Source organism: Macrosteles quadrilineatus, unplaced genomic scaffold, assembly GCF_028750875.1.
Source record: "Macrosteles quadrilineatus isolate MER2022 unplaced genomic scaffold, UCM_ALF_1.0 Scaffold_5__1_contigs__length_97177068, whole genome shotgun sequence".
Classification (NCBI taxonomy): Eukaryota; Metazoa; Arthropoda; class Insecta; order Hemiptera; family Cicadellidae; genus Macrosteles; species Macrosteles quadrilineatus.
In genome coordinates, this window is record NW_026542598.1 from 43,676,469 (window position 1) to 43,703,179 (window position 26,711).

General features: G+C 35.7%; 1 protein-coding gene across 4 annotated transcripts in view; it reads left to right on the top strand.

Moving 5' to 3' along the window:
* Nucleotides 1-26,711, top strand: part of LOC128995070 (ankyrin repeat domain-containing protein 13C-A-like) — a 31,825-nt gene continuing 5,114 nt past the window's right edge. For 3 of the 4 annotated variants that reach the window (XM_054419953.1, XM_054419954.1, XM_054419951.1), the window contains exons 1-11: nt 1-170; nt 3,020-3,061; nt 4,080-4,184; nt 5,893-6,024; nt 8,253-8,355; nt 8,687-8,795; nt 13,468-13,599; nt 14,393-14,557; nt 18,586-18,735; nt 19,388-19,517; nt 19,945-20,062. In XM_054419953.1, the coding sequence (XP_054275928.1) occupies nt 47-170; nt 3,020-3,061; nt 4,080-4,184; nt 5,893-6,024; nt 8,253-8,355; nt 8,687-8,795; nt 13,468-13,599; nt 14,393-14,557; nt 18,586-18,735; nt 19,388-19,517; nt 19,945-20,062 (1,310 nt within the window). In that variant the 5' untranslated portion in view covers nt 1-46. Of the gene's footprint in view, nt 171-3,019; nt 3,062-4,079; nt 4,185-5,892; nt 6,025-8,252; nt 8,356-8,686; nt 8,796-13,467; nt 13,600-14,392; nt 14,558-18,585; nt 18,736-19,387; nt 19,518-19,944; nt 20,063-21,317; nt 21,513-26,711 lie in introns of those variants that run through there. The other variant, XM_054419952.1, reaches the window with a different exon arrangement.

Here is a 26,711-nt window from a genome sequence, read left to right on the forward strand (position 1 = left end):
GTTAGTGTGTGTTTTTTTGAAGTAAAAATGAAATTGAAAATTATCTATGTTTAATTTTAATATGGCCGACGACGAAGAGTTTCCACTTCACAAATGTGTTTTCAGTGGTGATTTACGTAAATTATCAGCTCTCATAAGGATTCACGACGTCTCCAAAAGAGATAAACATGGTAATGTCAACATTAATAGTGTAAAACATTACCTTTGTGTAGTAAGTTCTATGTAGCTCCCAAGAGCCTAGGCCTATTTACATCCTCCCTTTTTATTTACTTGAATTAAAAAAACTTCACACAATAAGTTACGTAGATAAAATATTTCGTAACTTGTAGTTTAATGTTATTTTAAGACAATTCATCAATCAAGTAAGGTTTTATGCTATAACCTAGCATAGAGGCCTATATCTAGGGTGGTCAAATAAACCCAACTAGTCTAGGCCTAGCCTATATCATTAAAAGACTGGAAACTGAAAAGGCATAGGAAGAGTAGATTTTGCAAAAATAGTTGGTAATTATATCGACCTCCGGACCTCACGCGAAATTAAAAATTTTTTTTTCCAAAATGTTCGAAATTTCACGCTGATTTCAAAAATGATTGTCGTTTTTTTCGGAAACGTCCCGTTTTCCCGGAAAATGGGAAAAACGGGAAAATATTTTTTTGCTCAAAACCCATGTTGTGGGTACTCAAATTGTGCGGAATTTCCTCCTGAACAAGAATATGTAAATTTTATTACGATCGGACCACTATTAAGTAAAATATCACCGAAAAACGGGAAAACGGGGAAATTTTTCTTTGCTTAAAACCCATGTTGTAGGTACTCCTGAACAAGAATATGTAGTTTTTATTACGATCGCTTTTAAGTAAAACATCACCGGACAGGTTACCCAACCTAACATAACCCAACTTAGGTTTAGGTTAGGTTAGGTTAGGATTGGTTAGTTTAGGTAAGGTTAGGTTAAGTTAGGTTGGTTTAGGTTAGGTTGAGTTTCGTAAGGTTAGGTTAGGTTAAGTTTGGTTAGGTTAGGTTAAGTTAGGTTAGGTTAGGTTAGTTTAGGTTAGGTTAGGTTAAGTAAAGTTAGGTTGGTTTAGGTTAGTTTGAGTTTCGTTAGGTTAGGTAAGGTTAAGTTTGGTTAGGTTAGTTTGGTTAGGTTAGGTTAGTTTAGGTTAGTTTACTTACAATACTCATGTTATTGATAAACTAACCCAACCTAACCTAACTTAGGAACTTAGGTTAGGTTAGGATAGGTTAGTTTAGGTTAGATTAGGTTAGTTTAGGTTAAGTTTGGTTAGGTTTGGTTAGTTTAGGTTAGTTTACTTACAATACTCATGTTATTGATAAACTTACCTAACCTAACCTAAGTTCCTAAGTTAGGTTAGGTTAAGTTAGGTTACACTAAACTAACCTAACCTAACCAAACTTAACCTAACCTAACCTAACAAAACTTAACCTAACCTAACCTAACCTAACCTAACCTAACCTAACGAAACTCAACCTAACCTAAACCAACTTAACCTAACCTAACTTAACCTAACCTAACCTAAACTAACCTAACCTAACTTAACCTAACCTAACCTAAACTAACCTAACCTAACTTAACCTAACCTAACCTAACCTAACGAAACTCAACCTAACCTAAACCAACCTAACCTAACCAAACTTAACCTAACCTAACCTAACGAAACTCAACCTAACCTAAACCAACCTAACCTAACCTAAATTAACCTAACCTAACCTAAACTAACCTATCCTAACCTAATCTAAACCTACGTTAGGTTATGTTAGGTTAGGTAACCTGTCCGGTGATGTTTTACTTAAAAGCGATCGTAATAAAAACTACATATTCTTGTTCAGGAGTACCTACAACATGGGTTTTAAGCAAAGAAAAATTTCCCCGTTTTCCCGTTTTTCGGTGATATTTTACTTAATAGTGGTCCGATCGTAATAAAATTTACATATTCTTGTTCAGGAGGAAATTCCGCACAATTTGAGTACCCACAACATGGGTTTTGAGCAAAAAAATATTTTTCCCGTTTTTCCCATTTTCCGGGAAAACGGGACGTTTCCGAAAAAAACGACAATCATTTTTGAAATCAGCGTGAAATTTCGAACATTTTGGAAAAAAAAATTTTTAATTTCGCGTGAGGTCCGGAGGTCGATATAATTACCAAATAGTTTTATTACTATAATGTGAGTGTAAATTAATGTGGATATTAATATTACTAACACCCTCTAAACTTTAAACTTTGATCAACTCCACCAGCTAAATTGATAGGTAAGCCTACACATAGGCTAGGTTGAATGTCATTAGGAAAACGTCACATTTCTTAATAGGCCTAGGCCTAAGTTACATGTTTAAAGTGAACCAAGACACGCTGTTAAGTTACATGCACAAGTTATTGTAAACATCAATTACCTGTAACATTTGTTTAGCAGCACTCGCCACTAGGAGTCACAGCCGGCAGTTGCCATCTTGCTGTAGACTGGTGAAATACCATTGCTTCATGTTGCGCCTCACGTGCTTTATAATTGGTCTTAAATGTGATTGCTGGTTTAAATTTACTTGACCCGACAGTAGGATTTACCTTGCTCACAAATAGGCCCCTGTATAGTCTTGACGAGTTGTCAAATGATCCTTTGATGCCAGGTTGAGAAACAGACATGCTTAGGCCTACCACAGCCTAAGTTTTAAAGTTTTAAGTTTATGGTTTTTTTGTAAAGCAAGTTTTGTATCATATAATAATTTTGTAAATATTAGTATAACAACGCAATCTATCCGACATACTTCGGTCAACGATTTAGACAACAAGTATTCAAGTATGAGAAAAGTGAAAAGGCATCATTAGTAACTTAGGTAGGCCTACCATTTTGAGTTATCAATACTTAACATAGGCCTAAGTTATTTTAGATTAACTTACTGGTATAACTTAGTACATGAAGACTAAGCCCTGACATCTAAAATTAGTTGATCATCAGCACTTTGTATGGCTGTTTACTAAACTTAAGTTTAATTTTCTTTCGTAGGAAACACTGCTCTCCATCTTGCAGTCATGCTGGGTCGCAAAGGTGAGTTACTGCATTTAGGGTATTTCTTTAGGAAAAGTAAGTAATAGTTTGATTAAAATAGCATTTATTATCTTATGTAGGTAGACCTAGCCTATGCTTTTCTATTCTACCAATTTGATTATCTTATAGGCATTAGTTATGATTTGAAAAAAAAATCATTTATAACTTAACTCTTAACTTAGTGTACAACATAGCAAACTCACTGTAACTTAGAGGTTTTCACACTTTCTAGCTTCACCTTATGATCTTTCCTCAAAACCTATGAAATGCTGGTTTTCATTGTACTTAAGACTGGACCGATCTTGTAATATATAAAAAAACCACTCAAGATTTGTGTCAGTGAAATTCCATCCTGGGAAGGGTTTCCCTATAAGAATTTGTCTTCCAGCACAATAATGAATAAAGATTGGAGCCAAGAACATTTTTGTAAGCCATCATAGCACATGGATGATCGGTCATTTGAAAGAAAGTAGCAAATACCCAAATGATGCGCCTCAATTTGAATAAGTCAAGTGCTGTTTTTCTTCTCTTTACTATCCAACCTTATGTTTTTATTTTTTTATTTTGTGTGTTTACGCCAGTGGCATTTTTTACGTTTTGAAAGGGAACAGTCCAAACCCTCCGGTCTTGTTACTATCTAACGTCGACCTTTTTGTTAAACAGCATCATTAATTCATAGCCCAATGACAAATGGCATCTAGGTCTGGAAACGATCTCGCATCGATTTGAGTGATATTAAGATTTGAAGGCAAGCACTATAACCACTCGGCTACCCAGACAATTAATGTAGCCTATTGTTGACCATGGTGTTGATGGATATGAGGTATAGCCTACCTGTCACATTTTGTAGGGTATACCAATACTTACCTTTTTATGCCTCATAGGGTAATTAGCGTTACAAGGTAAACGAATCGGCATTTTAATGTTTTTTTATTGTCAGCTAGGGGTGCTAGGTAATTCGCATTTGGTGTATTATTGATTCCAAAAGATAACTTAAATTATAACTTTTTTCTAACAGAATGTGTTCATCTACTGCTCGCACATGGAGCTCCGGTCAAGGTTAAAAACAACGCTGGCTGGAGTCCTCTTGCCGAAGCTATTAGCTACGGCGACCGACAAACAAGTAAGTGCTATTGCCCTAACATGCAATTGGTTTATCTAAAGATTAAGTAACTACCAATAGTTACATTGTGAGTTTGAAGTACCGGTATCAGAAATAGATGGCGATGATTGGTTATAACTGACCTGCCATCTTTGTGTAACTGTCTTTTAAACCTGATGCCGGTACTTCATTGGTAATTATTTAATAATAAATTACAATAGACCTCGTCAAATAGAAAACTTTAAACACACTATGAAAGAAAAAAGTCCCAGGACAGTTAAATATTTCCAAAAATAATCAATATAAATATTTCCAAAAATAATCAATATAAATATTTCCAAAAATAATTAATATAGACCTACAAAACTTGGCACCAAGTTACTGGAGATGGATATAAAACTCATTTTAACACATTATTGAAAGTAGTACGGGTCTTTAGGGAGACATCCCTCTAAGAATCATAAGATAATCCTAAATGTTAGCATAGGTTATATATTGTCTGTTAGTATTTCCTTGAATAACATAGGCCTACTTACTCAAAGTTTTTTCAAGTTCAGTTTTGTTTTATTATTAATTGAATTAGGGAGTAATGTAGTGTCGTTGTAAATTATGCCATCTTGTAATTGATTATGCTAACTACTATTGTATAAATGGTGTTACCGTGTATAAATAAATAAATAAAATAAAATAGGTTGATATGTTGGCCTAGCCTGACATCAAATTAAAGGCTTTTACTGGTAAAATACAAAAAAAATCTTTGAACGGTTGCCATTTTGGACTCCGTTCATTTAAACTCAAATTTGCGGCGTTGTATTTTACTAATAAAGGCCTTTAATTTAATGTGCTAATCAACCTATGCCTTCGATTTTCTTCCAATTTCTAGCAGGCGCTCCCCTGAGGAGGTAGCGTGTACATGTAATAATAGCATTGAAAATTCTATCAATCTTTGAACCGCTGCCATTTTTTATTTGGTTGTCCGTTTAAGTTTGGGTTTGCGACATTGTTTTTGACTAATAAAGACCTTTTATTTGAAGTGCATATAAACCTATGCTTATAAATTTAAGATTTTCTTCTGATCCCTAGCAGGCCCGTCCCCCTGAGGAGATAGCGTACATCACTGAATAGGCCTAATGTGTTAAATTATTTTAATGCCCAGTAACTGTGTAGGCTACTGGTCCAATTTTCGAAGCTCTTTCTTTATTATTTATTGAAATACTAAACCTACACATACCTTTTAGTATTAATCTAATGTCTAGTATTACCTAAGTTCAAAGTGCAAGTTCATGTATGTTAAGTATTAGTCATCCTCTTTGAAATATTAGGCCAATCTTCTTTTACTCAATTTTGAGCGCTTTTGAGCTCTATTCAAAATTAATTATACCTATTTTCCAATAGGTAGTTTTCAAAATGTTTTGTTAGAGCGGCAATACCAGGCGAGCGGATAGTTAAATATAGGGGAACGCTAAAAAAAACTTTTCATTAAAAGGGTCTGCTGATGTAATGTAATTAAATTAAATCTTATAAATACTGTTGTTAGGGATTATGTATGTTATATGATGTAGTGCATATATTTTAAGTTCTCATAGTTTATTTAACTTCCTGTCATTTCCCGCAAGGCCTATTTAGCTTGCCCCTTTTTAAAAAAACTGTGACCATTCTCAAATTACTGTACTTTAATTTGATAAAACTCCACTAGGCCTACAACATGTTTCTCATATGTTTTCTCTAGTTGTTTCGCTGGTGCGCAAGTTGAAACAACAGGCTCGCGAACAGATGGAGGAGCGAAGACCTAATTTGATTAAAGCGCTAAACCAGATGGGCGACTTTTACATGGAACTGAAGTGGGACTTTCAAAGTTGGGGTGAGTGTGTTTCAGTTTTTTATCCTAGGAAATAATTTACTCATTGTTGAAATTACATGATAAAATTTGGACTTTTAAAATCCAACTTTTGATTCAAAGATATTATTTACAGCCCGTAGTAACCTAACCTAACCTAACGGGCAAATCATAGCTCTAATATATTTTCTTTAAGTTGCTATCTCAAGGAACATTCTTGATTCAATGGGTATCATCAATCAATCAGGTCAGCTATAAAACGTAATCTATAGTTTTGATAAAGATGCAATTGAATAATGGTTTGGTTCTTTTTTATCAGTTATCTCAATTTGTATATCATAACAGATAAGTTAAACATCTTCATACCCTTCAAGGCCAAAGATTGTTCAGTGTGTAGTAGAATATTCTACACAAGTAACAATGATTCATAGTCTTACTACTTGTTTGAGGTTCTGATACATTTGTCTGTTTAGCGATTCAATTTTAAAATATTCTTCTGTGTTGAATAGTTGAATAGAATGATTATATAATTAACACTTTCTGTACTTTTGCTTAACATGCAATACAATAGACTAAATAAGAGGCTAAATTAAATACTGTACAATACAATACATTAAACATTTCATTATAACACTGAAAATACCTGAACTGCAGCAAACCTGCAGGCAAAGCAAATTTTCATTTGTCCAATTATATTTTCACTAAAACATCGACTTAAAATATTAGATTTATCTCCTATTTAAATAACATTCGTTTAACTAGTACATATGTTTGCTGCTAAGGGGAAGACAATAGAGTGTTTCTTAGTAAAATTTTAATAGTTCAGTAAGAAATAAATTTTCCAAATTTGATCAAAATATGTTCTTAAACAAGCAAACTACAACAGTTTACTTATTTTTCATAAGGCCTAACATAAGAATTTTCAGATTTTTGTAATTTTCTCCTGCACTATTAAGTGCATAACAAAGCAAAACCCCTTAAATCCCCATTCCCATAGTCCTATCATGCTGGTTCGCGAACTCGTACAAATAAACGTCACAGGATTACACATTTGTACCAAATTTTTATGATTGATTAATTTTTTTCAAAGTTAACCTACCATACTAACGGACTTATATGAATAAAACATAAAACCTATATAATTAATTTGAATGGATGGTGTTTTTGGCCTCTAGGGGCCTCAAAATAAAAAAAGTAAATCGGTCCCAGGTCCAGGTCTTACTATTAGACCTACGGTAATAGCTTATTCCCTCTATGGAAAAGTTGCTTAAAATTATTGCAACTGTTAATATTGTAATCATGTGAAATGTTGTAAACTGTTGTTTATAGTTATGATATGTTAAAATTGGAAAACGTATGGATAAAGGTTTTTAAATATTCTTTTAAACATCTCACCACTGTCAGTAGTGATAAGCTTGTGTTTAAATACCTCCACATGAAGTTATATCATAGCATTTACCTAAGTAATTATTAAATGATCGCAAGTCTGCATTGACAGTGCTGTAATTTTGTTAATTAATTGAGGGAGTCAAGTTAAATGACTTAAATGTTAGTTAATTCTCATAATAACCTATTGTTATATAACATTAACACTTTCTAGTAGTTTCTTCATAGGATTTAAAAAGCGTATAGGCTACCTAAAAATCCACAAAAGTTATTCCCTTTTGTGCCAAGATTTACAACTAAATTATGAACTAATATTATTTACCTAATGACCAATATGAACTAATAACATACCTCTATTCTGACATGAAAAGTATTTGACTTAGATATCTTTTTTTCCACATTATCTAAGGAGTGCCCCTACGCACCTACACTTCCTGCCGTATTACACTTTTCTATAACCAACTTTTTCTGTCAACCATGTTAAACCCAGACAAATACCGTTACGATTATGTATCCTACCTTTCCTATATTATTATTTACACCAAGTGAATCATAATGTACATCTGTTAAAATATTTTAACCATTGATTTAATTCCTGACCCTTATATTTTTCGGACTTTATTTTTTGTAGGTAAAACCCCCTGCAATTACACTTTGCAAATAATAGCCTGTAACTTGTCTTTTGACTTCCATTATTTGGCTTGCATTGTGTTTATAAACCCTCATACAGTATCTTGAGTGAATGTCATGGGTAAGGGAATGAGTTAATGGCAAGTAGTACAGCCTGGGGTGTCATCAAGCCTTACAATAATCTTGTTTGTATAGTCTTAAGTTACAATTTTGCAAGAACACCTGTATTGTTTCAGTACCGCTAGTTTCTCGGATCCTTCCGTCCGATGTTTGCCGTATCCACAAACGAGGCTCTTCTATTCGTCTGGATACCACTCTTGTAGACTTTAACGATATGAGGTACGATTCATTTTTTAATTTGCTAACTTGAATTTCAAGTCTTTTTATTCAGCTTGAGTGTGAAAATTCACACCGTTTCCTGGACTAAATCCTTGCGTGGGAAGTTCGTCAAAACAGTGTAGTGTGGCGTAAAATATTTTTTTGAGCACCTCTTTAAGTTCTAGGACATTAATGAATGAGATACTGCAAAATGGAAGCGTAGTGAAAGCAACTTTATCATGGTTCTCAAATTCATTTCTCCAATAGTGGTTTTGTACTATTTAGTCTGGCTTTTGTACTAGTTTGTACAATTGGCCTGGTACTGGCTGTACACAGAGTATTATTTTTCCAGGTGGGAGAGAGGGGACATAACATTTCTACTTAACGGAGATGCTAAGCCCAGTCAGTCCCTCGCTGTTTTAGACAATAAGGCTTGCCTGTTCCAGCGAGTTCGTTATGAAGTAAGTAGGTATAAAACTTATAATTGCTACTACTAATGTTGTGTCAAATCCAAATCTTGATACAGCTAATCTCTAGAAAAGATAACAATTTAAGAATTATTCGGCTGGATTTGAGAATTGAATCCCATACCTACTGTTTTGAGACACAACATAAATACTTTGTAAATGTTGTAAGGCTTTGGTACTATTTTTCTGATAATGGTTATGGGTATGTTCTGGTTATGGTTATGTGTCAAAACAGAATCTCGAATCTCTAAACCAACAAAACTTAAGTTTGTGTTTCGAGATTTGATCAACAATGTTTGACGCTCTCAAAATATTGCACAATATCCATCAATGTCGGAGCGGAGAACCTCGACCAACCTGTTCACTGAGCTAGCAGCTGCTGAGTTGGATGCTGCCACACAGAGACAACTTGAATCATCCCTAAACAAAACGGGAGAGGAGTCATGCACCGCTACACTAGATGTGTCTCTTCCCGCACCGGCCACGCTGACTTCACCACTACCAAAAATGACTTCAATCTCTGAGGAGAGCCAAAAACCATTTAGAGATGTCCTTGTGATTGGTGATTCCCATCTTCGGTTCTCCACAAACATTGTTGCAGAGAAGGGAGCTTATGTGGAGTGTTGTCCGGGAGGCAGATTTATAGATATAAAAAATAGGTTGTTAAGTTATTTAGATGTAAGCTTGTCAATGATTTATTTCCATGTTGGATGCAACAACCTTCGACGTGGCTATCGCGGGGGTCCGGGGTACAATGGGGGACATGGGAAGCGCGAGGCACTCCACAGCTTGGCTGACCTTTTGTACACTGCCAGGGCACATTTTCCAAGTTCCAAATTGATTTTGAATAGTGTTTTAATCAGACGAGATCTCAGTTACAAATCCCTCTGCGATTTTAACACCCAAGTTGAGTTGATGTGTAACAACTTCGGTGTTACATTCGTAGAGGCTAACACGTGTGTTGGCAGGGGGGACCTCAGTCGTGATGGTGTACACTTTTGTCACCGAGGGGTTTCTCGTCTCGGGCATTTGTTTGCAGAGGTGATCAGCACTCTCTGGGGGTCTCAAGAAAATACCCAAGTCTCTGACCAGGGTGTAGTCAGTTTGACGTCCACCCCCTTTCCTCCGGATCGGGATCTTGCCACAGGGGTTGTATCTGGCCAGGACCATGACCAAAGTGGGAGTGGGAGCAGTGCCGATGTAGCTACTGTGCCGGGAAACTGATAGGAGGGGGGGGGGGTGACGGCAACTTCAGAATTGGTCACCTAAATATGCGCTCTTTGAACACTGGGTTCTCAGAAATGTGTGCACTTGTACTTGATTTTGATTTCGACATATTTGGTGTGACAGAGACTTGGCTACACCCTGACACTCCCTCAGACAATTACAACATACCAGGCTACAGACTGCTACGCTGTGATCGCAACCTATCTGGTCACCTTCCTGACGAAGCCGATGAAATCGGTGGAGGGGTGGCCTTGTACATAAAGGACAGTATTATGTACGAACTTCACAATTTTTCTGATCATCAGCCTTCTGGTATTGAAACCCTTTCAATTGTTCTGAGAATGAAAAATCAGAGACTGGGTTTGTGTGTATTTTACAGGCCACCTAATATTAGGTACACCTGCCTTGCTTCGATGTTTCACTCCTTGTTTGTTGACCTTGCGGTTGTAGTCGACTCTGTGATCTGTGTTGGTGACACTAACGTTGACTTAATGACAAAAATGAGTAGTGATTCCAAATATTTAAGCCGACTCTTGTGTGAAAATAATGCAGTACAATTGATAAAAGAGCCAACAAGGGTGACAGCAACTTCAGCCACCTTGATAGACCACATCATAGTGGACAGGTCAGCTGAAGTCAAGAGGACCGGCATTATCGATGCACCTTCCATTAAAGATCACAGAGGGAAGTCAATTACGGACCACAAGCTAATATACTGCGACTTGTTTTTATCTAATAAGAGGAAAAAGCCAAAGATGGTTAGATATAGAGATTTTTCTAATTTTAACGTTGACAAAGCAGTAAAAGAAATGTCTGAGATTGACTGGAAGGAGATTAAAGAAATAACAGGAGTAAATAACATTGAGTCAGCCTTAACCAGTCATATTAAGAAAATATATGATAAAACAGCGCCGATAGTATGTAAAAGGGTAACAAAGAAAATGGCCCCTTGGAGAAATTATGAAATAAAGAAACTGACGAAGGAAAAAAATCAACTTAGAAACAGATATTGGAAATCGAGAAATGAATCTGATTGGAGTGATTACAAAGAGCTGAGAAACAGATTAAACTTAATGGTCTGGCGAGCAAAAAAAGAATTCTTTACAAATAAGCTTTCAACAACAAACAACAGTAAGAATTTTTGGAAATGTATTAAGCAGTGTGATATACATGGAAACAATAGGGTAGATGTCACTGATGGTTTTAATGTTAACGAAGTAAATAAATATTTTACAGATATGGGTTCTGGGACTCAGGTGGATGAGGAGACAAAGAGATTTTTTACGCTTAATAGGCAAGATGACACAATACAAGAATTCAGATTTAGTGCTGTCACTGAAGAAACTGTCAAAGCAGTAATGAATAATATTAAGTCTAAAGCAGTAGGCTGTGATGAAATCTCTATTGATATGGTTAGAGCTGTGAGTCCGTTTGCCATTGAAGCAATAACATATCTAGTGAATGAGTCATTAATTAATGGAGTATTCCCTCAAGCGTGGAAAAAAAGCATCGTCAGACCAGTTCCTAAAACGGTGTCTGTAGCTAGAATGGAAGACCTGAGACCAATATCTCTAGTCCCGGCAATATCAAAAATCTTGGAGAAGATAGTTACTAATCAGCTAACGGATTTTATTAATGAGAATCATATATTACCTAAATTGCAGTCAGGGTTCAGAAAGAACCATAGCACCTGTACTGCGTTGACAAATCTCTTTAGTGATATGATTGATGCTAAAGATAAAGGTAGATACAGTTCACTGGTTATGCTTGACTACTCTAAGGCATTTGACTCAATGGATCATGACATGCTGATTGCTAAAATGCACTATTTTGGATTTAGCTATGAAATCACTACCTGGATTCGATCGTATCTCATCGACCGACTGCAGGTTACTAGACTTGGAAACGAGACATCAGAACCCCTCGTCAAACAACGGGGTGTTCCTCAAGGCAGCTGCTTGGGCCCTGTTCTCTACACACTTTACACAGCTGACTTCCCTAGCTGTGTAAAAAACTCTACGGCACATTTGTATGCAGACGATTCTCAGTTGTACTTGTCTTTTGAGCCTGTTTTCATGAAAGAAGCAATTGACAAACTCAACGCTGACTTGAAGAGTATCTCCAAGTGGTCATTTGCCAATGGGCTCAAACTGAACCCCGATAAGTGCACTGTCTTACATACAGCGCCTCTGGACCAAGTGCAGACCTTGAGAGATGATGGAGTGTCTGTCTGTCTCGACGGCCGGAGTCTGGTAGTGTGTGAGAAGGCAAAGACTCTTGGCGTCGTGATTGACAGATGCCTGAATTTCTCCGATCATGTCACCTTTGTTTCCCAGCGAGCCTTAGGGAGACTAAGAGGTTTGTATAGGTTCAGAGGCTTGTTGCCTGAGGCTGCAAAACTTCAGCTCGTGCAGTCACTAATACTGTCAGTATTTTACTACTGCTTCCCTGCATATGGCAATAGCATTTCTCGGGAAGACATGTATCGGTTGCAACGTCTGCAAAACTCCACAATCCGGTTCATTTTCTGTTTGAACAAATTTGATCATGTCTCTCCCTTTCGAGAAGTAGCTAGTCTGCTTCCCGTTGAAGCCATGTGCAGGTTGTTGACGTGCTGCATGACCCACCGAGTGTTGTCACTTTGTGAGCCCGACTATTTACGCGAGAGGCTTTCTCTTCGCGATGAGGTTTCCCAGCGAAGGACACGTCATGGTGGGAGGCTTCACCTCCCAAGAGTTTCTCTAGAGCTTGGGAGGAAGAGCTTCTCATATTTTGGTCCCTCGTTGTACAATGGTCTACCCGACGGCCTGAAGGTTGTTGCATCTAGCAAAACATTTAAAGAAAAACTTAAAGATATCTTTTTAAAAAAATTGTAATTATTGTCTAAGTGTATAACGACCACATTGATATGTTGAATTGTTTTGTAAAAAATTTCAAATTGTTATGTATAATTGATTGTTGAATAAGATGTTTAGCATAGTGACGAAAGTTGTTCTGAAAAGCTGGTGTACCAGAGAAACGCTGAATAAAGACATTTTTATTTATTTATTTATTTATTTATGTCCGTACAAGGAAACAAATCAACAAATTGATGTTATTCCTTTCAAACTGTGCAGATAAAATTGCCATTCACATTATTTGATTATCAAGAAATATTCAATCACTTTTGAAACAAGATGTTAAATTCCGTAGGTATTAAGTGTATTCGTCACATAATCATGTTGTCAGAAGCCCAATTTATTTCAGTTTTGATTGCATAATAAACATTTGCTTACCTGTATTTTTCTTTAACCTTAACCAGGCAAGCAAAGTTTGGTGTTTAGTTTTCAAGATTTAGGATTTAATAGTCTCGGTTTTGGTTTTGAGATTTGAAATTCCCAGTTTCAACCATCCCTTGTTATGACACTTTTGCATTGCTCTATGTAAGGCCTTGTGGTAGGAAACGGAGATGGAGATAGAAGATGAGGTGGATATTCTGATGAGTAGTGATATCTTGGCAGCTCAGATGTCCACCAAGTCAATCACGTTCACACGCGCGCAGACCGGTTGGATCTTCCGAGAAGACAGGAAGGTAAATCATTCAGAGGAACTACTGCAGATTTGTAATACCTAGTAGTCAGTGGTCAGAAAATATTAATTTCATTTTAAAATGTATTTGTTCATAGAACTGTGTGGTTACATGTTTCATGTGTACCAACATAGATCAGACAGTAGAGTAGACTAACGCTCAGTACCATATAAGGCTTTGAAGAGCTTTTCGCCTGTAAAACAAATTTGTTTAAATATTTTGTATGGATTATAAATATTAAGTTTCTAATAGTAATCAGATATTTTAGGGTAAACAACTTTGCTAAACACTATAATTTGTATTCCAAAAAGCTTTAAATTTTAGAACAATTTTTTTATGCGAAAACTCTGGCTGCCATTTTCAAATATGGCTGCTACCTTCAAAATTTGTTTTAGAGCACTCTAATTTTTTTAAAGATTTTAAATGCAATTTTATGTTTTTTGTTTTGTATATTTTTTCCTTGATTTTGTTCACCTAGTATTTGGATTATGGTGAAATAAATGTTTCGCTCTGTCTAGTAAAAAAAAATCTTCTAAACAACTTAACAAAATAAATTTTAAAACTGGTAGAAAAATATGAGTTAGAAGTTAAAAATGTTTCTCGAAACAGTGCTTGAATATGTTTTTCAGGTTGATTTTACCATTAATACAAATCAAACGTGTTTTAAAACCACACCTGAGTGCAAAAAACCATAACTCCATATTTCCAAAATTAATGATAGGCTACAGTGAAATTTTCAAAGAAATCAGTTTCCTTTATTTCACATATACTTTCTAATTCTGATAACCCGTTGCAGGAATTGGTTGGAACTTTCCATTCGGAGTTCTACATAATCAATGGGATGATTCTAGAGTCTCGGAAGAGAAGAGAACACCTGTCTGAAGAAGATTTACAAAAGAATAAGGCAATCATGGAGAGTTTAACCAAAGGCAATACCCAGGGACTGGATACCAATGGCGAGGTAATAATGGTACAGTTCTTTTACAACTTTCAAAAGCCTAAAACGGAAAAAATGGTATTCCTTAGTAGTGCAATTAACATGAATTTTATATAGGAAAATTTAGTTTTTGGTTTATTACTAAAATACTAAAGAGATAGGTATAAATTGGAAGGTTGTTCATCTTAACAAGACGCTTTAAAAAATGATATGCTATTTGACATGTTGCCATTTGATTTTTTTTATTTACAGGGGAAAAAATAAACTTAAAATACAGTAAAAATAAAATTTTGGGAAAAAAATTATCATTTTGAAAATTATTTCATGATACACAATACACATAATTGTAAAGCTATGTTTACCAAAGTTACGAATTTGAAATGAAAACAAAAAATGTTTAGCAGTTAAATAAATACAGGGTATTACATCAATAGGCCTACGCGAAAAAATCACTAAAATGGGTTTTTGTTCTAGCAAGTCAGTTAACATTGTAGGGTGGGTTTTAATTTGCAGTGTGTTGAAATTGTTCGGTAACTTCACTTTCTCTTTCTTTGTCTAAGACACATTTCGGTGGTTTTAGCGAATTTCCTTTATAGGGAATAAGCTATTACCGTAGTACTCATGGTAAGACTGGACCCAGGACTGATTTCCTTTTTTTGTTTATTTATTTATTTTCAAATAATCACATAACATCACATTCAGACAGGTGATTCGTCATTGTTACAATATTTTATAGTCTCTTACTTACTTACTGGAGTGGCCACTGGTACCTTAAGAGGTACTTGGCCTCGCCCAAACACTGCCTCCAGATGTCTCTGTCTTTGATGTCATTTTCACTCCTTCCCAGTCTTCTTACATCTTTTTGTACTTGATCCTTTTATTTTATAGTCTCTATTATACTAAAATTATTACTAAAATAAATTTCATATGCTGAGCCTTAACATCTACACAGCTTCCATATTCCTCCAATAAGAAGAAGGCCTTCTCCTTTTGAGGTCCCCAGAGGCCAAAAACACCCTCCGTTCAAATTGTTATATATTATGTGTCCGTTAGCGTGATAACTTGAGCAAAAATTATCAGATTTTGATGAAATTTGGTAGATACGTGTAAACCTACGTTTATTGATTGAATCAATCAATCAATCAACCTACGTTTATTCGAACGAGTTTGCGAACCAACATGATCGGACTATGTGTTAAGGGGGGTTTTATGGGGTGAAAGTTGGTTTTTCCCATTTTTGACTCTAAAAACTTTTCACAATTTCTTTCCAGACCATTTTGTAGAGCTTAAAAAAGAAATAATTTTGTAGTACATTGACGCGTTGTTGTATGCTTAATGGTTACGGAGATAATAAAAAAAAACTTTAAATTTAAAATGTCTATGTTATTCTTATGTCTATGTTATTCTTTATCCCGGCAATATCAAAGGTATATGAGAAGGCAGTGTACAACAGGTTGAACAGTTTCTTGAACCAGAATGATCTAATTGATAATGAACAACATGGTTTCCGTGCTGGTAGATCAACTGTTACATCAGCGGTTAGTTTCATTGAAGCCGTGATAAATTCACTAGATAAGGGTTTAAATTCAGCTGGCATCTTCATAGACATGTCCCAGGCATTTGATAATGTAGACCACCATCAATTAATAGCTAAACTTGATAATTTGGGTATTAAAGGAGTCACTCTCAAATGGTTTAAATCATACTTAGAGGCACGTTACCAATTTGTGGAAATATCAACTTTGTCAAAAAATAACATTATCCAAAAAACAAGATCTAATTTATCAAAGATATCATCTGGTGTCCCACAGGGATCGATTCTTGGTCCTCTTTTATTCATATGTTATCTTAAAAATCTTCCAAATTCTCTAAAAGACCCAGGTAGTAAGATAAATATATATGCAGATGATATTAATCTTAACACAACTGGGAAATCCCTAACTGATTTAGAAATGTCTGCTAAATTAGAATTAAAAAGTCTGAATCAGTTTTTAAAAGACCATAATTTAGTACTTAATACTAGTAAAACTAATTTCATTCTTTTCAAAACAAAAAGAGACAAAAATTATAAAAGTATAAAGTTAGATATAGATACAAATTCCATTGCTCAAGTTAAAACCTCAAAACTATTGGGTTTGATAATAGATGAGGATTTAAGCTGGAATAAACATGTTGAGTATTTAATAAAAAAACTAAATTCTGGTATATTCGTCCTAAGAACAATGTCATATCTCTGTGAAGGATCAGTCCTTAAAATGATATATCATGCTCATATTGAATCACATATTAACTATGGAATTATGTTTTTAGGAAAAAGCATTTAGCTTGGATTGAATAAATAAATATAGGATGGAGAGGACACAGCTAACTCACCTGATGAAAGGTTGCAGATGAGTCAAAGAACACATAAAATCACACACACATAATATACTTAATATTTCGCCTCTTTCAGAGGCTTCTTCAGAAGTAGGCCTAGATGGTAGTTACAAAACAACTATGGAATTAGTATATTTAACTATGGAATTAGTATTTATGGTGGGACAAAGAAAAAGAATTTAAAAAAGATTTTGAAAATACAAAAAAAAGCAATCAGGATAATACATAAATTAAAATATAACCAGTCCGTCAAATCTTATTTTAAAGGAATGGGCATTTTTACAGTTCACGCCTTATATATTTTTGAAACAATTAAATATTTTTTAAATATTGCTGAGACTCAAGAATTGCCTGTGCATAATTATAATACAAGGGGTAAAAATTATTTAGCTAAAGAAAAACCAAGACTGGAACTTTTTAAAAATAAACCTTCTTATATTAGAAACTATTTTTTTAGAAAACTTCATAGTTTTAAAAAAAAAGAAAAAGACAAATCTAAATTTATGAAAAAACTGAAGGTATTCTTACTTGACCTTGCACCTTACAAAATAGAAGATTATAGTAATTTAAATTTAAAATAATGTAGCCTATAGTATTTTGTTTAAATGTTTCTTATTGCTAATTTAGGTAATAAGTAACAATAGACACTATTCATGTACGAAAATTTGTACTGTGTGAATAAAGACTCTTTGAATCTTGAATCTTGAGTATAAATAAACTAGGGATGGACAGGTCCCGAAATTTCGGGAATTTTTCGGGAAAATAATATTCCCGATTATCGGGACGGGATTACATTTGACTCGGGAATTTTTCGGGACGGGATTTGGTCCGATCGGCGGCGATTTTGCTGCTTAGCGAGTGTCGATGACGCCGCTATAACGACGATCGCGCCGTGACCGCGTTTATTCGACCGACGATCGCACCGTGACCGCGAGTCATAACGACGATCGCTCTGTGACCGCGAGTCATACCGACGATCACCCCGTGACCGCGAGTCATACCGACGATCACCCCGTGACCGCGGAGTCATACCGACGATCGCGCCGTGACCGCCGAGTCATACCGACAATCACGCTGTGACCGTGGAGTCATACCGACTGCGAGTCATTTCGACCGCGAGTCACAAGTTTCTATAGGTACCTGTAAATTGTTACCCATTTTTTGGTTTTTATAGATCAGTGACACAAATGGTAAAAATTGATTTCGTATGCCTTTTTTGGTAACTGCAATACTCACGACTTTCTTTTTATGCACAGAAAAAAATCCCTTCCCGTCCCGTCCCGAAAATCGGGAATTCCCGTCCCGAACTAAAAATTCAATCCTGTCCATCCCTAAAATAAACTGTTGTATTTTGCTTGTTTATGAATATATTTCAATCAAATTTGGCAATTTTGTTTATTTCATACTAAGCTATCAACATTTCAATAAAAACACACAACTATACTGTACCTTCCCTCTAGCAGCAAAACTAGGTACTCATTTAAATTAATGTTATTTGAATAGGGAAAGAAATCCGACAATTTTCAGGGAATATTTTTGTAGAAATCCAGCCAGGTAAATGGAAATTGGCTTAGTCTGCAGGTTTGCTGCGGCGAGGGTATTATTTTCCTTGGCCGTTTGTTAAAGTGTTTCGGTTGAGGTGGTGCCCTATCCATATCTAGTGTTGTGTATTTCAGCCAGTCAGGAGGTTATCCCTGACGCCTCCACCCGATTGTTGTGTGTCCTGGGAGGAGTATATTTCTGCACCTGTGGGAGAACCGCCCACCTTGGGTCGGGAGTTGGTGCACAAAGAAACTACCAAGGCCTTCAAGGCCACTGTAGCAATGGTGAGTGCTGAGGTGTTCACCTGATCACTTATTAATTTCACTAAGACATAGGCTGAATATGAATGCAAACGGTAGTGTTCCAAAACAAAATTGCAATACCATGAAAACATTGGAAAAGGTTCTGTTTTAAAATTTAATCGGCGAGTTTTGAGATTCAAAATTTCAAAAAGGAGTTTAATTCATCTTGAGGGTTTTTGTTAGTAAAGAATTACGCTATTATAGGTAAGTAAGTAGGCCTATTAATATCTTTCTTTTTTTTTGTAGTGGGAGGAGTTTTATTTATTTTAGCGATTTGTTGTTTATTAAAATTAACTTATGTGTTTTGGGTTATAAAATGTGTGTTAGTCACGTATAATATTTATGTTATTATGTCAGTGACAGGAGTCTAATTTCATTCAATTTTGATTGCACAGTAAACCTTTTATTATTCTATAATTTTTTTTTTTTTTTTGTAACCTCAACCAGGCAAGCAAAAAAGGTTTTCTGTTTAGGGTTTGAAATTTGATTGGATTTTTCAAGATTCTGAATACTTTATTTCAACCATCACCTTAAGGTAAGTAGAATGTTGTGAGATGATCTGTGTAGCTTTGTTAGTGACTAAGATCATCTGTTTCCCTAGTAGGCTCATGTTTATAATGTTTTAATCTTTCAGAGCCCAGACTTCCCCCTCTCTGTGGACATGCTTTTGAACGTCTTGGAAGTCATCACTCCTTTCAAACATTTCAACAAACTCAGAGAATTTGTGCAAATGAAACTGCCGCCTGGGTTCCCTGTAAAAATTGGTAAGATTGCCGAAACCTTCATAATTCCATAAGGATCCTTAACTAACTCAGATTTCCAGATGAGTAAAGGTGCACACTAATGCCCTGTATCTATTTTCCTTGAATCAATACATGTCAACCCTGTTGGGGATTGTTCTCCCATTGGTTAACTTTATTTGAAATGTCTCCTGAAATCAGTCACTGTTAACCAATTTTATATTTGAATTCTCTTGTTGGTAAATGCAGTAGCCTATTCGCGTAAATATATTTTCAAGAGCTTTTAATTTACTCGTGTTTATCTACTAAAGCTACAAAACCGTTTGCTAGTATCTATTTACCTGAATCTAAATCCTCATGAAGCAAAGTTACATAACTATAGGTGTAATTTTACTCTTACTTATCAAAATATTGTTAACTTTTGAATTATGTCATCAATGTAATGTTTCAGACATACCAATACTTCCTACAGTAACTGCCAAAATCACATTCCAAGAGTTTGCCTTCAAAAATGACATTCCTCCAGATCTCTTTGAAATTCCTAGTCACTTTATAGAAGACCCGACGAGGTGAGTACCTGAATGTTAACCAAGTAATAAAGCTCTGATACGAGTTGGTAAAGAATCTTTTTTTATATTTTGGGAAAATTTGGGATTTATCAGAGATGAATGAATATCACGAATATTAGCTCAAAACCCAGTTTTGGTAAATTTCAGCAATTACCATTCTATTTGCAATTGAACAATGGACACGTATTGCAACTCCACTTGCCAGCATAGTCTTGCACTTTAATTGGGTTTTTGTTGTGTGCTACAAAGTATTCGGCACTTTCATTGCTACATTGTGTTCGATGGTTTGGTCTTCGTATAGAATGTGTGGCCTGACAAGAGGTGTCAGCATTTTGTGTAACTGGGAACCCACTGTCGTGTCATTACGCTATATTTTCCTCCCTGAGGCTGTCCACGAGAAAACCTGTCTTTTCAACTACTATTATTTAACAATAAACTCAGAATTAATTCAAAACAATAAACTAAGTACTTAAATCTAGACTCTGCCTTCCTTTATTGAATTTTCAGCGCTCCCTAAGTGTGGTGGTCTCAATTTTAAGATACAATTTTGGATTGTGCAGTTGGAATTTTAAGATACAATGTTGGATTGTGCAGTTGGTCGACTATTTGTAATTTGGCCACTCGCTAATCCAGCATCTCCGGTCTGGCAATTGCAGTTTTGCAGTCGCAATAGTAAAATATTTAAAGGAAAGTGCTTGTACCGTACTGTTCCAAATATCAAGAAAATACAATGTAACGTCTCACACAGCCAATTTGAAACTTTAAGCCCTAAGAGCGAGTATAGCTTAGGAAATTAGTTCCTCAAATCCAACCTGCGAGCGCTTGTCTGCTTATATTAATACTTGACGGTGGCATGGTAGCTCAGTTGGCTAAGGCATTGCATTGACGAGTGTAGCCTATTGAGGTCTTTCAACATGCGTGGGTTCAAGTCTTGTACACATGCAATCCTTTTTAAGCTTGAAAATGAGGTGGCTTATCTGGTGTGAAAGGTCAGCTATAAACGGTATACGGCTTGGGTGGACAACCTGAAAAAGATTTTAGAGAGGAATAAAAAAATTGGCTAAAGGCTTAAAGTGCTGATAGAAACTATTTTATATATTTCAAATTGCTTATACACATTTAAAGATCAAAACATCTTTAAGCTTTATGCCCAACCGCAAGACAATTTGCTCGGTTGTTAATGTATTTGCGTTTATCAGATGCAATAATGGTGTTTGTGATGGCAATAATTTTTCAAAATATCCTTACATTACAGTAGAGTCCTGCAAACTCGACACTCGATAACCCGGCAGTCTGGATAACTCGGCCATCACCTGGCTCAGAAAATTTGTGATTTTTTGAGTCCGAGTAAAACATGGACTCAAGCCAGCTCAAGTCAAATCATTCGTAACTCGTACCAGGAAGGATTTGTTGAACTATATCTGAAGACTTAATACTGACTTGTAGTATAAATATAAATAAAAAAAGGCGGTTAAAAAGCTTAAAAACAGTATTGTTCTTATTTTTAACCTTAGTTCCTGATAACCCGGCATTTCACAAACTCGGCACCCTTCCAGTCCACATTACACCGAGTTTGCGGGACTCTACTGTATTTAAATGTCAGGTAAACAAGAATCAACGTTTTTCCATCCCCCAATTCTTTTTACTCCAGATCATCCCAATTTTTTACCCCAGAACATCTTATCACTCCTATAACTTTTAATGAGTACCAGTTAACATTTGAATAAGTTGATAATAGTAATTTTTAGGTGTACATGTATTTAACTCTATACAATTTCTTGCAAAATAATTTATTACACCATACTATTCAATTTTAATCTGTTCTGACGACTCTGAAGCATTACTAATTTTAAGGCCACCAATAAATCTTTTCTTAACATCTTACGCTAATTACTTCTTACTTTTAGTTGGTATTAACACTTTTTGTTGGAGAATTTTTACCAAAGATTTTATATGATAAAAAAAATGTCGCGACGCCCGTCACATTACCTGCTGCCTGCCGCGGCCAGGCGCCCTTCAACGGCGGGCGCTCTAGTGGGCGCCCCTCAACGGCTGGCGCCCCTAGGCACGTGCCTAGTGTGCCTTATGGTAAATACGCCACTGCCTGTTGCAGCAAACCTAAGTACTCATTAAACTAATCCTGTTTAAATAGAGAATAAATGTGATATTTTTAAGGAGACATTTTAGTTTAAATCCAATCAGGCAAATGGAAATTCGCTAAGTCTGCAGGTTTTGCTGCGGCGGGGGTATTATTTTAGTTACATCGACATTACAATACCTAATTTTTCTCTTAACACGTTCACTGCGTTGTATATTTTCCAGCATTATTCCAATGGTGCGTTATGAGATCTATAGGTCTCGTCCGCTATGATTACCCAGGTGCGATACGAGACCCCGAGATTTACCATTTACCATTTACCATCCGAAGTCCTCGCCACTATCCAAGGAAAGGGGAGTCGTCATCTTCATCTATCTTCAACTTCAATTTCTTCACTCCTTTGTGTAGGCTAATTGTGTGTTAGGCAATGTGAGCTCTTAGATGTTGAAAGGTGTGTTCTTCGATGAATTCAGTAATGGTGTAATATGGTCTGTCAAGTAGGTACTGTTTTAGTTTGTTGGCAAATTTTTTGTTGTTGTTTAAGGATTTGAGGTGGTCTGGAAGTAGGTTGAAGAAACGTGACCCTGTATGTGGTGGAGTGTTACTAGATTTTTTAAGACGGTGTTGCGGTAGGTCAATGTCGGATCTATGTCTGGTGAAGTGGGTATGTTGATTTTGGCGGAGAAGTGGTGAGGAGTTTTTTGCTAGGATAACTGTTTCGAGGATGTAGGTTGAGATTATAGACATAGACATAGACATAGACATATTTTATTTGCACATAACATTCTTTACATGTGTTACATACAGAATAGGTGCATTGTCAGAGTTCGAATTGTCAGAATATAAAAAATAAAATAGTAATCAAGATGATAATATAATTAACAAAATTGAATGATAAAACTATTCTAAACTAAAGGGGCATTGTGAAAATCTGCAATTAAATAAAAGGCTCTGTCAATTAAGAGTTCACCTATTTTATCTTTAAAATTATTTTCATTTAGCAATTTATAGTTTGCAGGCAGCACATTGTACAGCCTCAGCCCAGCATATAGTGGACTTTTTTCATAAAGGGTCAAATGGTGCCTTGGAAATCTAAAAATGTTTTCATTTCGAGTATTATATCTATGGTTGATTTGAATTGATTCTGGGAGGTCGTTTTTAGCTGAATGAATGTAGTTTAGTGATTCCAAGATGTACAGTCCTGTTAGGGTATGGATTTTTAAATTTCGAAAAAGGTTTTTGCATGAACTACGTGGATGAGAGCTGGTCATAATACGGATAATGCGTTTTTGTAGCCTGAATATTGATTTGACTCCGGTAGCCTGACCCCATAAGATTATACCATACCTCAATACTGATTCTACATAAGCATGATAAACCATTTTCAGAGTTTCTTTAGGAACACAGTCCCTTAAGTGCAGAAATACAATTGACATGGATCTAAGATTACTTTTTAATTGATTCAGATGTACATCCCATTTAAGTGATTCGTCTATGTAAACACCTAGAAATTTATGAGACGTTGCCAATTTAAGGGATTCAATTTTATTACCATTGTTTCTGACAGAAAATTTTATTGTTTGCGTTTTTGCAAGATTAAGTTTTAATCCATTGTTCAAGAACCAACCTTCCATGTCATGAACCACATTATTATGGTGAGGATTATTATTGGTATTTGATTATGGTGAGGATATGGTGTTTTTGAAAATGTGGCTTGCAGTGTTCCTGGGGGTTCTCTAGTCTCAGTATAGATCAAGTAGGTACTTGGATATTTTCCAGTACCTACTTGATCTGTGTGAATAAGTACTTGACCTGTGATCTGATACCGTAGATTACGTTGCGCAGTAATCTTTTGCGCATAACCTCGTAAAGAAAGGCGAGAGAGCACTGAGTGTTTGTTTATCCGAACCAGTACAATGTTTTCAGACAGCCCAGGAAGTAAATATGACGTCATTGTACAAGACCCCGAGATCTCGTACCGCACAGCTGTAATAGTTCATTATTTATTTGTATTTATTATTTTCCTACAATAACAAATTAAGAAAAACATATGTTATCTGGTTATTTACGAATTCCTTATAATCGTAACCGTTATAAAAAATATATTTTATCTTTCTTTTATCACTTTTTATAATAATGCGTTTCCTTACGGCTGATTTCAGGCTAAATAAAATACAAATGAAATATGTTTACAAATTACTGTATTTATTTCGTTATCATTTTGGGGTTGTGCTATGACCTCGAAATGAGTGCGTGCCAACAGTGAGTCGAGTGGGCGGGGGGAAGGGATGGGTGCAACCTTGAAGCTATATTTAGACTTGCACCACTTCCCTAAAGGGCTGGGAAAGGGATCCCAATCGCAAAACAAAAACCAATGATACAAAGTTGTTTATCGAAAATTGCTTGTCCGGTTTGACGATTATTTAGCATTGATTTTTGTATGATTTAGTAGGGACCAGGAGAAATATTCGAATTAATGTAAATGATTTGTTTTTTTATATCAAAATACAACATTGCACAATCGTGATATTTTAGGTCATTAACCAGTGACCTTTAATACCCATCCGTTAGTGCTGTTTTAGAAGAGATACACGCCGATAGTTTAAAAAGATTTATGTTCCCGTTGTTGAAAACGATAAATATGTAAACCTGTAAAACATTAGATAGCTCATAAAAATAACAGCATAAAAACGCCATTATTCTTTCTCTTTGTTCTTGAATTATTTCTTTGGTTTCCTTCTTTCATACAAGCATTCAACAAAGGTTACCATTAGGGGTGTGCGAATAGTGATTTTCAACCTCGAGCCGAGCCGAGCCGAGCTTTTTAAAAAATTTTCGAGCTCGAGCTTTTTCGAGCCGAGCTTTTCTAGCGTCACCTTATCTAAATTATTAAACTTTTTATTCTTAAAAAAGTGCATAATAATTGAGTAGTAGACGTTAAGCCGATTTCGTTATTTTCATTGATGATATTTGACAAATAAATAGTAAGAAAGGAAAATGTTTGAGTTTTATTTAATCCCTTAACCCCTTTAAATATTGACATACTAGGCCTACTAATAATCGGCAACCTAGACATCGCTTGCGTCATCCATTTCACTGACAGCGACAGCGCCGACAGCTGAGCAGCTGAGCTGACACTGGGACTGGGTGAAAGGCAGTGGTGTGAGGTGTAGGTGTGCGAGTGCGATGCATCGAATCCCGATTCGATCCAGCATGCATCAAAATCCCGATGCATCGATTACGTCACGATACAGCTCTACTAGTAAAAAGAGATGATTCGATAATCGTCATCGATACCACCGATACTTGGACATTGGTATCGGTACCAAGACTCGATTGTCAAAAGTCGATTCCGATGATACCGACATCCGACAGGGATAAATATTTTATTTTAGCATTTATTTACTGTATAGCTACAGTATTAGTTTTGTCATCACGGTTAACAATTTTCATAGCCAACTTAGAAACTATCTAGTTCAAAACAGCGACGGTGCCGGGGACATTATTTAGCTTCAGCATTGCACAACACAATCTACGAATCTACATTTCAAGATGTCAGACTCAACTCAAGAGACAACCGGCGCGCGAATGTCCTGCCAACACGAAATTAATTATCCTAAACAATGTCTGTATCAATAAGTCAGACATTTAGATGTATTATTTTTATTTTTAGTACAACGTCGAAATTTTCAGTTCAATAATCCCTGCATTATACGCATCATTAGAAAAATTATATTCAACCATTAAACTTTAACATCGTCGTATGGTTAGGCTTGCTTTATATTGCGCCAAAAAGTAGATCCATATTTTGATATGTACTATCTACCTGATTAAAGAGTTTAGTGAAGTTTTAAGTGCTACTATAACATAATGTATTTATTGAAAAATATTATAAGCCTTAGTCCGTGTCGATTTTGTAATGTTAAAACGATTGGTGAATGTTGACCATAAAAGTATGTAACAACAGTTCTCATTGGTCAGGAGGCGTCAGTGCACTACCATGTCAGCCAATCGACTTTCGTGTTTCAATGGAGCAAATGACGATTGCTTTGACATCGTTTTATGTGCTTATTGTGGGTGGAAAGGGTATCGATAAATATCGTGATTCGAGATCCGATATGTAGGACGTGTTTGTTTATAAATAATGAGTATTTAAGTATAAAAAACTAGGTTACAGACAGGTTCAAAACTTTGATTGTTCCGATCCATTGTTGACACCCCTACACGGAGGTTATAGTGACGTCGTGCATAAGGGCCGGTTCACAGTGAATCCACTCTGCCTGCCGAACCTTGTTCTTGGTATAATCGGGAACATAGTCAAACACTTTTGTTACTAAATAAAACTATGAAATGTTTGTTAAAAGCACTCTTTTGGTCTTTTGGAGATTTTAGTCCCAAAACATAATCTATATTGTAGGCTAAAAGTAAAACCTATCTATTGCCATACTTTTCTCCACAGACGTCGACATAGGCTATTATGCAATGTCTTTAAAAAATACCAGGGTTTCAGTAAAATACTTTTGTAAACATTGACAATGTGCTGTTTTAGCA